Source organism: Molothrus ater, chromosome 1 (genome assembly GCF_012460135.2).
Source record: "Molothrus ater isolate BHLD 08-10-18 breed brown headed cowbird chromosome 1, BPBGC_Mater_1.1, whole genome shotgun sequence".
Taxonomy (NCBI): Eukaryota; Metazoa; Chordata; class Aves; order Passeriformes; family Icteridae; genus Molothrus; species Molothrus ater.
In genome coordinates, this window is record NC_050478.2 from 102,049,067 (window position 1) to 102,066,008 (window position 16,942).

At 39.8% G+C, this 16,942-nt stretch overlaps 1 protein-coding gene across 6 annotated transcripts in view; it reads right to left on the bottom strand.

Moving 5' to 3' along the window:
* MTCL1 (microtubule crosslinking factor 1) overlaps positions 1-16,942 on the bottom strand; it is a 103,085-nt gene that overhangs the window by 20,276 nt on the left and 65,867 nt on the right. For 3 of the 6 annotated variants that reach the window (XM_054516690.1, XM_036406999.2, XM_054516691.1), the window contains 4 exons: positions 12,268-12,360; positions 9,202-9,432; positions 7,420-7,608; positions 1,154-1,321 (listed from right to left, as the gene is read on the bottom strand). In XM_054516690.1, coding sequence (XP_054372665.1) covers positions 1,154-1,321; positions 7,420-7,608; positions 9,202-9,432; positions 12,268-12,360 — 681 coding nt within the window. The remainder of the gene's footprint in view (positions 1-1,153; positions 1,322-7,419; positions 7,609-9,201; positions 9,433-12,267; positions 12,361-16,942) is intronic. The other 3 variants (XM_054516689.1, XM_054516693.1, XM_054516694.1) reach the window with 1 other exon arrangement.

Below are 16,942 nucleotides of genomic sequence, written 5' to 3' on the forward strand. Positions count from 1 at the left end.
AGCTGTACAATTTTTCTCAAGATCTGAATGTACTAATTCTCCCACCCCTTCCCTCCTCAATGTGTAAAATAAGAGCTTTTATGTCATCAGCTTTGGAAATCAATTCTTGTGGGTTTTTTGAAGATTTGTTTTCTGTGAACTGCCATACATGACACTGAAACACCTGGAGCTATACAAATACTTCTAACAGTATCCCATGGCAGGTAATGAGATCGTTCTCTTCCATCACTAACCAGTAGCTTTGAACGGCTGGTTTAATATCAATATATTGATCTATCACTTCAGTGTTGTTGAATCACTCTTTTCTCTGCTATAAATCAAATAATGCAGTTGTTACACACCAAGGCACAGTGATGAGCTAATTGTGAGCATGCCAACCACAAGACATTTTTCTCTCCAATAAATACAGACACCCACATGTCTCATTACCACAGCTGATACATCACCACCCAACTCTGCTGAGAAAATATAGCAAGAGGTTCAGTTCCTTTGCTCTCACCCACATCACGCAGTGCCCACTGCATGGGCCCTTGTACTGGGACACCTGGAAATCCAAGAGGCAACTCAAATGGCAAAGCTTTGATCAGGCTTCAGGTGAGGGCTTTCAGACACCAGGATAAAATGCATGACTAAAGTCCCTTTTCAGTTTGTTGTAAATTGTTGCCATGATATTTTCTGAAAAATCTCTTTGCCAGGATTTTTTTCTTGAGAAGCTGAGAAGCCTCAGAGGAAAAGAAAAACAATAATTATCTGCTGCTGTGGAATGCAACAGGTGCATCTTTGATTGGTCCGTGTTGGTTATTTTTAATTAATGGCCAATCACAGTCCAGCTGTCTCAGACTCTCTGGTTGGTTATAAGATTTTATTACCATTCTACTCCTTTCCTTGCTAGCCTTCTGATGAAATCTTTTCTTCTATTCTTTTAGTATAGTTTTAATATATCATTTGCTTTTAATATAATATATATCATAAAATAATAAATCAGCCTTCTGAAACATGGAGTCAAGATTCTCATCTCTTCCCTCGTCCTGGTACCCCTGCGAACACCACCACATTTGGTGAGCCCCGAGTGAGGAACATTGACACAGTAAATTTCCTGTTCCATTAAGCACCTGAGCTGTCCTTTCCAGGTGCTGGACTCAGGGCATGTTACCTGTTGGAGGCGACACTTGAGTTCAGTGGTTTCCACCTCCCAGGCTGCCTTGTGCAGGGCGTACTGCTGCTGGAGCCCCTGGCGCTCCCGCTCCTCGTCCCGCAGCTCCGAGCGGAAGTCATCCAGCAAACCCTTCAGAGCGTTCAGGAGCTTCCGGTTTTCACTCGCCTGGCACAACAAAGCAGACAAAATGCTGTCATTGGATGCTGGCTTTAATCCCCACTTCCATTTTTTTTAGGATGAAAAATGACTGTGTGTCTACTGCATGGAAGAGAAAGTGCCTGGGCTAACTTTTGCATGAGAAAACTAAGAATAGCAATGTCTTCTCTGTCAACAGGCTGCTCAGGAAGTGGTTGAGTCACCATCCCTGGAGGTATTTAAAAGATGTGTGGATGTGACATTTTGGGATGTGGTTTAGTGGTGAAATTGGCAGCGTCAAGTTTATGGCTGGACTTGATGATCTTAAAGGTTTTTTCCAAATTAAATGATTCTGTGATTCTCTTCTCCTTAGGCCTAGTGCTGATGCTTCCTGAAAGCCAAAGGTACTTAAGTTACTCTGAAAAAGGCACTAAGCATCTTTCTGGACTGAGGACATCATTAATAACTTTTTTTTAATACTGTAAACCAAAGCTAGAGTATCATTCCTGAGGTTGGATAGTTACATGTCTGTCTCACACATACAGTTGTTGCTTTGTATCAAATGCCAAATATTTGTAAACTACATAAAAAGAAAGGGGATAACTTTTCAATGCTTTTGTATTATTGGATAAAATTGTTTTGGGAGATACAGTGAGGCTTTGAGCTGAGCATCTCTGCTAAGGTGTCTCAGTAGTCTGTACTTCGTATTCCTGCTCCACACCAGGCAGTTGCACCCTGTTAGCTTTGCAGCAGCACCTTCTGGATGCCAAAGGCTGGAAGGCCAGGGAGGCCCCTTCCCTCTTGCAGAGGGGATCAAAGAGCAAACCCCCATTCATGTCTTGTTGAGAGTGTCATGGCCATGCTGAAAATGTTGTCAGAGCTCCTGTGGTAGCCAGAAGCCAAGAGTGGAGCTAAGTTGAAAGTCTAGCCCAGAGCTGACATCACATATTCTTACTCAAATCTTATTTCTTTTTCCTTAGTTTTGGCATTTACCTTCTGCACATTCTCTGGGCACTTGCAAAATCTGCCATTTTAAAGTTAAATATCAAAACAAAATTTCCAAATATTCATTCTGGATTAGTAAAAGAAAATGTTTCCCACAATTTTTTTTCTTGCAGTCATTGAATCAGAAATATATGATTATTTGTCCAAAATTTAAATCAAATATTCCCAATGAGTGTCTCAAACGCCAGGGAGCAACCACAGATTATATCTGACAAGTTATCCTGACTAGAAAATACTTTTATGAAAATTATACTTGACTAGCAGACACAGCAAGGGGCAGAAAAATTGGAAAGCTTACTCAAAAAATTCAGCATTTAATTACCTGGTTCTCAGGAATATGTTAACTCCATTGGGAAGGCCTAACTCAAATTAGTTGTCTCCATCCTTGCAAGATAGTCTAATCAAATTTTTTTAAAATTTGTATTCCAAAGTGAAGGCTTCCTGCATTCCCTCTTATCTGGTATTTTATGAAGTAACTACATGGAGGCTTCTTTGAAGACAGGTCAAGTAAACAGAAGTATGCAAAAATCTAAATAATTGTCATGTGCTTTTTTCAATGGCAATACTTACAAAATTTTATGCAGACAACTAAGCTGACTTCATATGCTCATCAGATTTTTGGCATCACTGAACCCACCTCATCCATTTTTGTATTCACTAATTATACATGCCAAGGTGCCTTTTTTCTTTAAAAACCAAACAAACGTGGTCTACTTTTTCCAAGTCATTTGATGCATCAGCAAAAATATGCTAGATGTAGGGAAATGACTGGAGGTGCTCATTGACTGACCTATCTGGTTGGCCTAATGAAAAGTGATGGTGTACAAGATGGGGTTTTGCAAGAAACGCACCCACAGAAGCAGAATTAATTCCATTAACATTTAATGCCAATTAGCAGTTTCCTGCTATCCAGCAGCAGTCTCCATCATGCATATAAGATCACCTACTATTCAATATGCAATGAGATTTCATGTTTCCACTATGCATTTTTATTCTACCACCTAATTAAGGCTAAATTCTCCAAACATTTCAAGCCCCTTGTGTAATAATCAGAATAAGAAGTCCTTTGAAGTTTTGCCCTTAATGTCACAACAGGAACTGCTGGGTATTGGAGGCATCAAAATTGGGTTTCATCCTCTTTGGAAACCCTGACTCCAAAAGTCTGGGAAGTGCTTTCATTCAAGTGCCACGTTCTGTGTTTTCTGGTCTGCTGTACAAACCTTTCTCTGGCAAAGCAGTCAAAAAGCTCCACAAGAGAAGTGAGGCAGAAGAAAAGCAAAACCAAATGACATCAGAGCAAGTTACAACTCTTATTCCTGTGCATACAATTGATAATTTTAAAGTCCTATAAAATTTGGTTTGCAAAGAAAGAAGATATGGACTAGTACATAAAGGAGACAAAAGAGCCTCATTGCAGGTTTGTAGCCTACTGTGTTGAGGGCATTTCTTATTTCTAGGGACATTACATCAATGTCACTGTGATGAGATAAGTACCTCAGGTGCCCCATGGCTTGCTGGGATTGTAATTACCTTGCCAATATAAATCCAATTTTGGTTATATACTTTGTACTCCTGCAGAGAAGTCTCTTCTGCATGACTCTGTATTTATAGTCTGAAGCTGGAGAAGTCTGTGAACTTTTTTTTTCTCTTTTGCCAAACTGGAGTGGTTTTGGAGAACAGAGAAAGTACTTTTGAAAGAATGTGCTCTGAAATACATTTACATTTAGCCATGCTTTAGATTTTGTTGGCAAAACAGCTTATACATAAGACTAAGTCCTGTAAATATCAACAAGTATTGTTATAGTCTTCCCCTTCCTTTCATGTTGCACAGAAGAAATTTGGCATGGCTGTCATTCTCTGGACAGTCCTCCATGCGAGGAGATGGCTCTTTAGCACCTTAGCTGTTTCTAAAATTTAAAGCTTAGAGGAATCTCACTGATTCACAACTGATCTAAGACAAGGTCATTACAAAGGCTAAAACAAGATAATTAAAAAGGCTTTACAAAAGTTTAAAGGCTTGTATCCATAGCTCTGGATTTATAGAAAAAACAGCTGACAACAAACAAAACCTTTATGTAGCAAACTCCAGTTAAATTCCAGAACACTGGAGCATTTACGAAGTTAAGTCAACCACAGAAACAGGAGCATCCAGCTCTAGAAAAGTTTTGGACAAGAGCAGTTTGCAGTTTGGTTCTGCTTTCAATCACAATTCATTTTTCTCTGAGAATTTCCCTTGAGAATTTCACTGAAGACTTCAGCCACAGGCTGGTATTACAAGCAGTTTAGTAGAGCAGTCAATTAAAAACACAAGGTTAGGAGCCTAAACAGCAAACCAGAACCCTGTATTTCTTCTGTCTAATCACAGATCTAGGCAAAAGACAAGCTGGTTCTTGGTGCAACCCATTTCAGTATATTCAGGGCTCAATGACTGTTCCTTTGGGCTTTTCTCTTAGCTAAGCTTTGAAAACAAACATTATATGAAAGAAAAGAGATTAATTGGGGATTTTCTTGATACGCCTCCCAGCAACAACACTACTGTTGTTTTTTAATGCTTTTTCCACTGGACCACAGATAAACTCTCTGCTCCTTATTCCCTTATCTTACACCATCTAACAGGCATCTCACCCTTCATACTCAACTGAAACAAAGCTCTTCCTTTATCCACAGGCTTTTCTCCTCTGCTGTGCCACCAGTCCAACTTGCTTGATTATCTCCTAAATACAAACAAACTTCCAGCCTGGCTCTTAACCTTGCCTGACACTTCTTGCCGTGTCCCCCAGCTACCAGCCAAGGGACAATGTCATACAGGAAAAGATGAACTGACCCCTCTCAGATCTACTCTGCCTCTTATCAGCGTTACTTTTTTCTCCCCTTTCTGCTCTGCCTTGCCTATATCCCTCCACACACTGTCCAAATAAAAATCCCAGACAAGCCAGACTGGTGTATTTTCAGCCAGCTGAGTACCTCAAATCATAGCAATATAAAATTAAAGGTTAGATGTTGAAATTATGGCCTTTGGGTTTATATTTTTTCTCAAAACAATTCCACTTTCCAGGCAGGGTAAGAAAGTCAGCAGCAAGAGTGCAGTCTGGAAACACAAGCCATTAAATATTAACATTAAATGTTAAAAATAAATATGGGTAACCTCAGGTTTCTGTAAGCCCTTTCTTTTTCTGACCCAGTTATCTCAGCTGCTCCTAGACTAACTAAAAGTTTCATTCCTGATGTGAAGTATGTGCTGATGCATTTCATCTTGGGGCTTGTCAGGCAGATCCAGCAACTTTGGGTTCTTCTGGGCAGGTGCAAACCTTGGAGACTTCCAGCTGCACCAATCATTCAAAATTCCCTGTATAATAAGTGTTTTGTCCAGTTATGGGCTTAAGGAACCTGCAGAAAACCCCGAAAAACTTAGTGTGTTTTTCAGCACAGCAGTTCTTGTGAGAAGATGCCCTAGTGTGTGCAAGCAGAGCAAATAATAGTGCTTAAAATGAGAAATATTTAGCAAATTTATTCATTCTTGCAGTGTTGAAATAACACTTTTTTTCTGGTTGGGGAGCAAGGAATCTGTTTTATCCTGACAAGTTCATTTGGATATCATGCACTATTTATCAACATGGGGAGTACCAAGATGTGGTCAGTTCCTCTGGATCAATTCTTCAAGCAAGATTAGCTGGAACTGCTGTGATGTCTATAAAAATGAATTATAATCAATTTACTGGCCATTTCTGCCACCTTAACTGAGATTAATGTCTAAGCAATGATTATTTCAAAGAGTACATAATTCATTTGAATGTTCTTGGTTATTTTAAGAGCTCTATGTGGAAAGTTAGTACATGATGGAGTTTGTAAAGAAACAGCAATTTGGTATATATTTATTTTACTAATTCCAGAATAAATCAGTCTACAGATGGAATGCAGTCAGATGATGTGTTCAAGAGCATCTCTTGCATGGCCTTCTACAGCCTTTTACCACAAAAGAGCTTGCTGAGAGGAAGACAGTGATGGGTCTGGGTGACCAGCAAGGTAGAACCTTTCCAAATGCCAAACTAATCAAATGAATACTAACTTGGTAGCACACTTCACAGAAAATAATAGTTAGAGAATATCCTTTTTATAGGACAGAGACTTCCTGTTGCCTGCTGCAACACATAGGCAGTTAAAAAACAGGTTCTCCTGTTTTTTTGATCCTGATCATAATCATGAGGGTCTGGGGAATTCAAGGTGAAGAGCTCAGATGCAAAGAGACACAATCCCCAGGCCTGAAGTGACTCCAGCTATGTATTGTGATCATAGGGAGCATATGTTTGCCTGAGAGCTGTCACTGTGGAGCACGCTCCCAAGTCAAAGGCTTGGAAAAAGAAGGGACATGAGAAGACTGAAGATTTTTTTCCCCCTGAATTTGTTTTCCACACAGAATTCTTGCTCCATTCTATTTATGATTGCAAATAAATCCATGTAACAGGATGGTCTCATACAAATGGTTTTCATTTTAAAAATATAATAAATCTGTCTTCTTTTTCTATTTGTATTGTTACAAATCAGTTAGGATAGTTAGTATATTAAATGTACAAAGGAAAAAGCTAGGATATATGGCAGTGCTCTGACACACAGTCAGGGTACAGGAGATGCCAGGGAAAAGTTAATATGATTTGATTTCAAGCTTTTAAAAACAAGTCCAGTGACAGGAAGGAACTCTTACATTGTTTTCCCATCATCTCCAAGGGAAACATTAAATACATGTGCTAGTTTCTTAAATTATTTAAAGGAAACAAAATCACATGTTCTTGCTAAAAGCTTGACAGTAGAGTACAATAGATGTGCTCAGACAAGAGGAGCCTGTAAATTCTGCAAACCATCACATACTGATAAATGTTTCTGGGCAAGCAGCCACAAGAGGAAATAGGATTTTTCACTGATAGCATCTGTCAACAGAAGAACAGTAATCACGTGGCTCGTGATTAAATTTAAATATAAATATAATGGATGAAATCTACTGTAATTGCTGTGTAGCTAGAAGTATTTACACAAGTATGATTCTAGGTGATTTAACACAGCAGCACAGAACTCTCTTGGAAAATCCACAGTTTCCATTCCCAGGGCAAGATATATAAATGGTGTAGTACCTGCTTCTGCTGCTGCAGTAACTCTGCAGTCTGCAGCTGTGGTCCATGATCAGTGCTCTCTGTGGTGGGATGCTGGGAGAAATCTGCCAGTGCAAACACAACATCCTCTTCCTCCTCCTCTCGCTCTGCATCATTTGCCTTCTGCTCAGGCTGAATGCTGAAGTCTGGGAGGGCCTCAGGGTGCTCGATCTAGAATGCAAGAACACAGGAATGCAAGAACACAGGAATGCAGGAACATAGGAACACGCTTCTGCCATTTACCTCTGGGGCCAGAAACCTCCTGAAGGACTAAGGGAAGGGACTGCATCTCTGTGGTGGCATATATTGACCCCAACTCAGGCCACAGAACTGATCTTTGGGTGACACATCACTTACTGAGTTTGTGAAACCACCACTACGCAGGCCTGCAACACAGGGGATTTATGCAGCTGGGATGGGTCTAATGTCACATGATGGATATAATCCATCACACATTAATCAAGAACTATAGAAGACACTGGTGTATGGTGTGATGAAGTAATGGAGATTAGGAAGTATCCAAATCTCTAATTTTAATTTCTGCAAAGCGTAAGCAAAACAGGGCTCCAATAAAACTGGGCTGGTAATAAATTAACCAGATAAAAATGGTTAAAAAATCCAAACAGTCAATAAATGTAAGCTTTTAGGTATTAGAAGATGAGCTAATTTACACAGAAGCAAATTAACATAGCTGAAGTAAAGTAGAAGCAAATTATTTCTAAATAACAATTCATCTATTGTTTCTGACTCATATTATGACAGCAGATGAATCTAAAGATGTTCATCAACCCCTTATCAAAGAATACAAAACAGTGGAGTATTCAGCTTAAGCACACTCTGACCAGACCTGAAAGGTTACTTGTACTGCCATGCAGCAAACCTTGAAAAACACTACATATAAAAGGACCAGAAATATTGAGAAGAGTTACTTTGTTGCTTACCAAATGGCTTCAGAATTGCATGAACCTACAAAACAAATCTATTGTTCTCAAGAATTTGGTGAAAAATGTCAGAATGGGAAAACATTTTTTTTTTCTTTAGCTAAGAAGCAAATGGTAATCCTGGGTGTGCAACTCAACACTTCCTTCACAGTGCATGTTGGCTGGCAACCACACCCCTGCTGAGATGTGTCAGCTTGGGGATTCCAGGTTGTTATGTACTTCTGAAATTCCTGATCTTGATTTAGCCTCTACTTAGAAAAGCATCATGATGACGACTGATGTACTGCTGCTGACGGCGACAGACGTGTGATGGAGAAGGGGAACAAATAAGCATGATTCACTCTAAGTTCCCACATGAAGCTGTATAGTTCTCCTGCCAACACAGAAACAGAGCTTCCCTCCATCTGTATTGCTGAAGGCTTTGTAAAGAACACACTGTGCACAGGATGAGAAAAACAACAGCACTCAATCCATCTAAACAGATTTGACTCCCTCACCTCGCTAATGTGGGTTTTTTCTTTCAAAAAATTACTCAGGAGTCATATCTTTGAGACCTAATTAATTTTTCATTTACTCTGTGAGAGTATTTTAGGACCAGCTGTTTGTACTAGTTAAGGGTTTTGCTTTAAAGATGGGTGATCTGTAACATATCATGCAGAATATAGCTCAGCACAAGCCAACACCAGCTTTCATGTTTAATTTGAATCCCCTTTCAACATATGTGCAATTTGAAAGCTGCTGGTGCCACAGCATATTTCAAGTCTACACTTGAAGAAGGGACATCCCAGTACTCTTTTGGGTTATTAAGGTGTTATTAAGTTACCTCCAATGTGTCCTCCCCTTCCTCCTCCATTCGCTTGCCTTGCCGCCAGTGTTTCAGCAGCCACTTCAGTTTGACATACAGGAGAAAGGTGTCCTGCTTGAAATGCCTGAGTTCCTGCTGCAGCAGATTTTTCTCCTGATTCCAGGTCTTCTCCTCCAGTTTGTTCTGCAAAGTCAAGCTCTGCACTTCCAAGTCTTTTCTCCGCAGGGTCTGCAGATGCTCCTCCTCCAGCTTTAATGGAATAACAGGCAACATGTCAACAGAGTGGTGTCCTGGGGCAGTCTCCAGGAGTTGTTCTTCACTGGGTGAGACAAACTGAAATCTCTAATTTTCACCAGTAGTGAGCAGCTATTGAGTTTGGCTCAATAAGTTCTTCAGCAGTTATGACTGCTGAGGAAATTAGAGGATAGCAGATGATAAGCTTTTCTTAGATAACCATATGAAAGTAACCTGCTGTGGAAGTGGATATGTACTTCAAAGATGCACAGGAGTTCTGAAGCTGGTTAAACATTTTACACCTCTCATATTTCCTCCCACTCTTGATTGTATCTCTGCAGTAGGTTCCCAGCAGAGGCACCAGCCCACGCTGCTGCACATATCACACTTATTAAATGCATTTGCAGACATTCGTACAAGTGGGACCACAGCTGCCCTTCTCTGTAGACAACCTGGAATATTTGCCTTGCAACTTCCCCCCACAGGCACAGGTTCATCTGTCCACAGTTGCTACATTTCCCTCTGCCTCTGGAAGTGCAACACTTCTGAAGAAAACACCTCCAGTACCTCAGATACCACTACTGGTCCCTCACTTCTTGCAGTTCATACTTGGAGGCATCTGAATGATACCACAGCAAATAGTCCCTCATTCTGTCATGACTTTATCTGGGACACAAGCAGGAACTGAAGACACAGGAACAGATTGCTACCCAGCATTTGATATGTCTCAGCCTTAGTACTAAAATCACCAAGAAAAGCTCATTTTTTAGAGCACATGTATAACTACACCTGCTTCAATGCAAGGCCACCTGAAACATCATTCTTTAAATGTGACCTTCCCTCAATATATTAAAAATCAAACCATGGCATGACCTGCACCCAACAGAACTTGTACAAGTTAGTTGCACAATATCTCATACTGTGCATAGATGAGAAAGTGTTTCCACTTCAACCAAGCTGTGGCTTCTCCATAGATGAAGAAAATGCAGATGGAAAATGAGTACAGAGTCACTGTTTACAGGCGCCAGTCTCTATTTTCCATTCTGCAGCTCCTTTTCCTGACCAGCTCCATAGATAAAATCTATGAAAGCCACAGTACACTTATGACCACAACAATCCAAACCACTGGAACACGCCCTGCAACAAACAATGCTCACACAAGAATAAAAAATATTTCAGGGATTAGGACTCCCTAGCAATAAATACTGCTGAGAAATACATGTTTGATTTTCATGGCAACATTGAGATGCTTCTGAAATAGGCTACCAGTCCATTTGAGATAGTTTCCTAAGGACTTGCCTGCCTTCTAAATGATGTGCTCCAGCATAATGCAAGTTTTTAGCATCTATGCTACTATGCCTTAAAAAGTTCCTGATTAAATTGAAATTATTTACAGTTGTGACTAGCTTAAATGTATACCTTAAAATGAAGTTTAAAAGCAGTCTGGAACAAAATTAGCCATAATGGCCCAAAAAAACTTACACACAACTCCTAATAACACTCATGGAGATTATACACTGCTAGCACACATCAATTTGATGTCATTAAACATTCTTAAAAATGAAAAAGTAAAAGAAGAGCTGATTTTAAATTTAGTTTTTACAGAAAGAAAGATGTAGATTTGATGTTGATGACCATTCTTTCACCAAATAAAGTTATGGTTAAATACAGCAAAAATCTAATTTCCACCAGAAATCCTGGAAAGTGATAAAAAAGGAACGTTATCAACAGAACAGGCATAATTTGGAAAAAAAATGAAGAATCCAGAAGATGCTTTTATTTTTCTATTTCTGCTGGCAATCAATATGAACAGCTAACTTTGATTTTGGTGCATTTTTCATCATTTTGACAAGCTGTTATATTTCAAATCCCTATGGTCATGAATTCTTGCAGAAGACCCTAGTGGAGGTAGATTCATAGAGTGCTATGCTTTTTCAATGGATAGCAATTGCAAAAGAAAAGAACTTTAAGAGACAGGCATAGCTTCCAAAAAGCTTTCACAGCTGAGGCAACTAGGAAGGAAATCAATTGACTGGTTGCCTTCAAAAGCTCCAGTGGAAAGCTCCTGTGGAGATCAACTGGAAATTAAAGCTAGTTATGAAAAAACAGAGAGATACCACTTGGGCATAAAGAGATTAGTTGGCACAAAGAAAAATTCTTTACAGTATGCAACAATTATGCTGAATTTAGTCCATGAAGTAAATTTAAGAAGAAAACTTGAGTTAAGAGCCAAACAGCCTGCAGAAATTAGCAGCAGATATTTTTCGCCCTAGGAGCTAGAGATCAGAAAATGATTGACTAATCTGTTCCAGCCTTCAAAAGAGCAGGGAGAGCTCATGTAAAAAAATATGATTTATTCACCAGCTATCAATAAGAAGATTGGAAGCACTGAGTACTGAGAAATACAAGAATGAATGTCCTGATTTGTTTCTCAGCTATGTGCGCATAGCAACTCCTCTGACTTCAGAAAAGTGCTGGATTTTCTATCAGCCAGGAGGAGTCAGGATAAGGTATGGAGCCAAACTGAGCTCCAGAGATCCAACTCATGCTTGCCCAGCTCACAGAGAGATGAAGGGTGACAGAACTCTCCATGCAATATTCCATGTCCCTACCATGATTTCCTGTGCATAGGGGAGGACAAAAATTCTCTCCACCAAGCAGAGAAGCCAGATTCACGGAGGCAAAATGGGCTTGAGTTTAGATTTCCCCCGATTCCAGATTCTTCATTTACTCAGAGGAGGTCACACAGGCACAGCCATCAGGACACAAGTTCCCACAGTCCTGACAAACAAGGCTCACGTCACACATCATGGTCATGCGTCTCTCCCAGCAGGTGGGTTTTGTATTTACCTGGATGATCCTTTCTGAAAACTTTTCTTGCTCCTCTCGGTGAAGTCTTGTCTCCTGCTCAAGCTGAGCCTGAAGCTCCTGTATCGATACATTCTGTACAGGTAAAACATGGGAATCCCTGAGCTGATCAGCAGGACAAAGGGAAAGGTTTAGCAGAAAATGTGTCTCGGGGGTTTAAAAAAAGAAAATGAAAAAGAAAAGAGCCACGGGACAGACATCTGCACAACTCAAGATTATCAATAGTTAAAACCAAAGCACAGTGTGCAAATAAATAACGATGTCCTAAATCTGTGTGGGAATTTCCTGTGTGGCTTCTTCTGGAAACTAAAGCTGGAATGCTGATGTTACATATTGGATATTCTCTTCAGGCCTCTGCTCTGAGTTTGCACTTGAATAGCTGAGACTCCTGTTTGCAGAATTATGTATTTGGTGGTGCATTTCTTCATCATAATCAAAGCTGTAAAATTTTAACACCTCTGCACAAGATGAATCCAATGCATGCATATTGAACCTAATTATTTATTAATTTGCAACAGTTTTGATAGGGCAGTTAATGGGATAGCATTTATTAAATCAAGTATACATAAGATCCCTTTCTTTGGATACAAGACAGTTCTCTGCACAAGTCAAATCCATTCTGTGATTTCTACTCAAAATATTTACAACAAAAATGTCACAGTGATAAGCTGTGTGAGCCTGAGATATGACCAAAATAATTAAGGTCCAATAGTGTTTTAATCTTAATATCTTCAATTTTATGTTCTCATTAAGTTTGGCATCCCATCAACTTTAGTCCTGAAAGTTACTTAACTCAAAAATAAAGACCCAAGAAGGCAGAGTCAGATCTCATTATTTATACTACAGTAATTAATCTTGTGGCACTTTTATTTCTGATCAGAACTTTCTGTGCCCTTCACTTTGTGTCTCTCACATTGGTGCCAAAACTGATTTATTTATTGGCTGGATGCCATCCTCTTCACGTGTGTGACCACCGAAAGCACTACAGCACCAAACTCCCACTTCCCAGAGCAAAAATGTACTTAATGACAGGGTTGCTTCAGGCTTCAAAGGTGCAATCCCAAGTTCTCAGCTGGCCCACGTCCTGCGTGCTCCAGCCTCAGCAGCTGCAAGGATGTAACAAAGGTCGTGGGACTGCTCTCCTGGGCTGTGTTGCCATTTCCCCAGCCCCTGCATCCACCTCCTCGCCACTCCTCCCACCTCCCAGAGCAAAGCCAGCAGCTGCTGCTGTTCAGGCCACACAGCCCTTGCTGGAACATTTTGGTTATTCAAAATGTAGTTCTCCCTGGAACAGACACTCCTCACCCCTCCACTAGGGAAAAATGAGATAAGGCAAATGGAAGTATCCCAAAAACTACCTGCAGGACCACACTCTGCTGAAAACCAAAGTGGACCTAAACAGACTTTCTGGGCCCCATCAGTTCCTTCTTTACTTGAGTCATTTATTGACTTGTGCATGTCTGTTTTGTACCTGAGGAAAAGACACTTCCATCCTTCTGAAAGGTACACATAAAGTGACTAAGAGAACATTACCTGCCTTATCAATTTCATCTGTCTCTATAATGTGTCTGCAGACATTTTGTAGTGCATCAGGTCAAAATCGGGATTTGAAAAGAACTGCTTGTGATGGGATTTGTCAGTTTTGCCCAATCATTTGTAAATTCTTTATTTAATTCTCTCATGCAATATAGCAAAAATTACTTTCATCAGGAATTTCTGCATTATTTTATTCTGATCAGGCTTCCTTAGGAATATGCCAAACAAAAACCAATGTATCTGTTCATTAATGTATAATTAAAAACAAAAAAATCTGTTCCTTCCCTTTATGAATTCAAAATTATTAACCCATCCAATTTTTTTACAAATATGTAGCCCATGAAAAGCCAAATTTCAGGAAACTTCAGTGCTAGGATTGTGTGGGAACTGTTGGAATTACTGAAAAGAAGCTAAATGTATCATGAAGGCAGAGGCAGTATTACATGCATGCTAAGGCAAAAGTCACATCACAACTGCTTTGCCTCTTTAAGGACAATATATTTTTGTAAGTCCTAAAGTAAATTTAAGTTGGAAAGCAGCTAGGGCATGAATGCAGAGCTGCACACCTTTTCCCTTCCAATGCAACCTGAGAACTCTTCATAGTCTATAATAATTTATAATGGCATTTCTACCAGACGTGTTGGGATAGCTCCACTGCTCAAATCATGGGAGGTAAGGCTGTTTAAGTGCCTAATAGATTGCTGCTAAACAATCTATTAGGATCATAAATGAATTATACTTATAAATGTATCATGTAATATTTGTGTATGCAGTTCAGGTACCTGGTACTGCTCTGATGGATGCCTGGATGCTTACATGTGGAAATCAGTCCCTTATCATACAACCAGCAGGCTGTAGTCTGTGGCACAACTGTGGTTTTGTTTTGTAAGGGAACATTACTACAAAATGGACACGACAGTTGATAACCTGTTATATTCCATTGTTTGCTTCCTTTGTTCTCATGAAGGAGTGTGCTACACGAGGAACGGGAGACACCCTGAACACCATGGCCACTGCACAATGTGCTGACACCACAGAACAGACACACACACTCACTACAAGAAGACATACAAACACAATACCATGGGAACTACAAGCTAGTGCTACTCTACCACAGCACCACGGAAACAGCTGCACTTCATCCACAGCTCAACACCGACTAACAGCTTCCCATGTATCCCAGTTATTGCATTACCATACACACTGCCACTCCTGTCCCCTCAGACAGGCACTGCCAAATCCTTCTGCTCAGACCTTTTCTCTCACCTGTTATCACTCCAGAACAAGCTAATCCATGCTGATGTCTTTACCTCAAGAGGATGCATCAAGAAAAGTCATCCTGGGGACTTTACCGCCGTTCCCTCACTGTACCGACCCCTTTCCCCACCTTTTAGAGTGTTGACAGCTTTTTAGGTTAGTTTGCAGCTCACACAATTCCACATATCTGCCATGACTTGCTTTTTACAAGATTGCCATCCAAGACAAGGTATGGCTGGATTTCATTTGTCTGCTTTCTCCATTTTACCGTGGCTAATTGCAACCTCAATTCGCCTGCAAACGTAATCAATTTATATGCAACAACCGTGAACATGAAATTTCATGGAATCTTTCTCTTAAGCTTTTTTTTTCCCCCCCCAGAAATGATCAAACAAAATAAGGCCTGAGGAGGCAGGGTAGAATGATGCTCTCCAGCATTTGCGTGCAATTCGAAGCAAGTTAGAAGATGAATATTTTATGCTGCTCCTCTAAAGCTACATTATAATGCTTTGATATTTGGACCTTACATTTGAACACATAGTTTAAAAATTGCTACTTTTTCACAGATTGACAGCTGGCCATTGCATTTGTCAGAAAGAAGGTTCCAGTGCCTTTTGTTACACCTTTTACATGCAATTCACATCTAACTGAATTGGCAGAAGCTGCTTCTGAAGATGTACTCTTCTTCTCACCCCTTAAAAATAGACGACATATATTTCATTTGCTAGTGTAGAATAGGCAGCTGCATGGTTGTTTGTCTGTGCTTATATGAAAAGCCTCTGAGTTTGGGAAAACACAGAACACTTCACTCCAAGTCTTCAAAAATCCATCTCATTGTATGGATAGTACATAAAGTCTCACCAAGTTCAGTTAGGACTCAAATATCCAGATTTACATCATAAAGGGTCTTTTAAGCCATTACACTGTCAACCTCTACAGAATCTTACATAGCAAGAAAGAATACAATACATCAAAGTAAATTATTCTTGCATCCCCTAATCTTGGTGGGAAGAAATAATCACAGCATCAGTTTATCTTTCTTCTTCCCACAGCTTTGCATTGGAGGAATAGTGAACATAAGACATGCAACTTTCTATGTGGTCCTTGGTTCTTGTTGTTTTTTTTTACCAGAAGAAAAAAAGTCACAATGTGTAAACCATTCACTGTTTCCTTTCTGGAAAAACAAAACCTTTAACCGGAGAAATGCAAGTGCAAATTTTCAGCACATGGCTGGGAGCTGCTGCAAAAACCATCCAGCTGAAAAACACTCACATGGACTTATGAAAATTGCACAGAAACAGCACCAGTTAAAAAATAGAACTGTCAAAATATAGATCAAGATTCTCCTCATACGTCCAAAATGGATCCATACAGAAGTTTTGATTCAAAGCAGGTGGTAAATTGACTTACCTCCGTTGCACATCACTGTATCTGGTTGGTCTGCACTTAACCCAGTAATTAACTTAGACTTATACGTTCCTTATTGGCATGGTAAATAAGGAGAATGGATAAACATATTAAAAGTGGCTTATATGCTATTCCTATTTTATTACTAGACCTTGTGGGAAACATGTGGTTTAAGACATGCTCTCACCTTCTCCAGCCTATCTGCTTTTATTTTAAATCTCTGGTGACAATTCACTCCTTTTAAATGAATTCCCTTCAGTTGTTCTTTTTCCATAACCTATGAGTGTCAGAGATTTTATGGCATTTTTCTACACAGAACTAAATGTGTAAGTCTTTAAAAGCCATGTATGAAAACAAAATCTGAAATGCAAAGTGCTTTTGCCTTTGATATACAATTGTTCAGGAAAGGGCAGAACTGAGATCCTCTGAAGGAAGAGAAACAGGAGATATAGCTCCA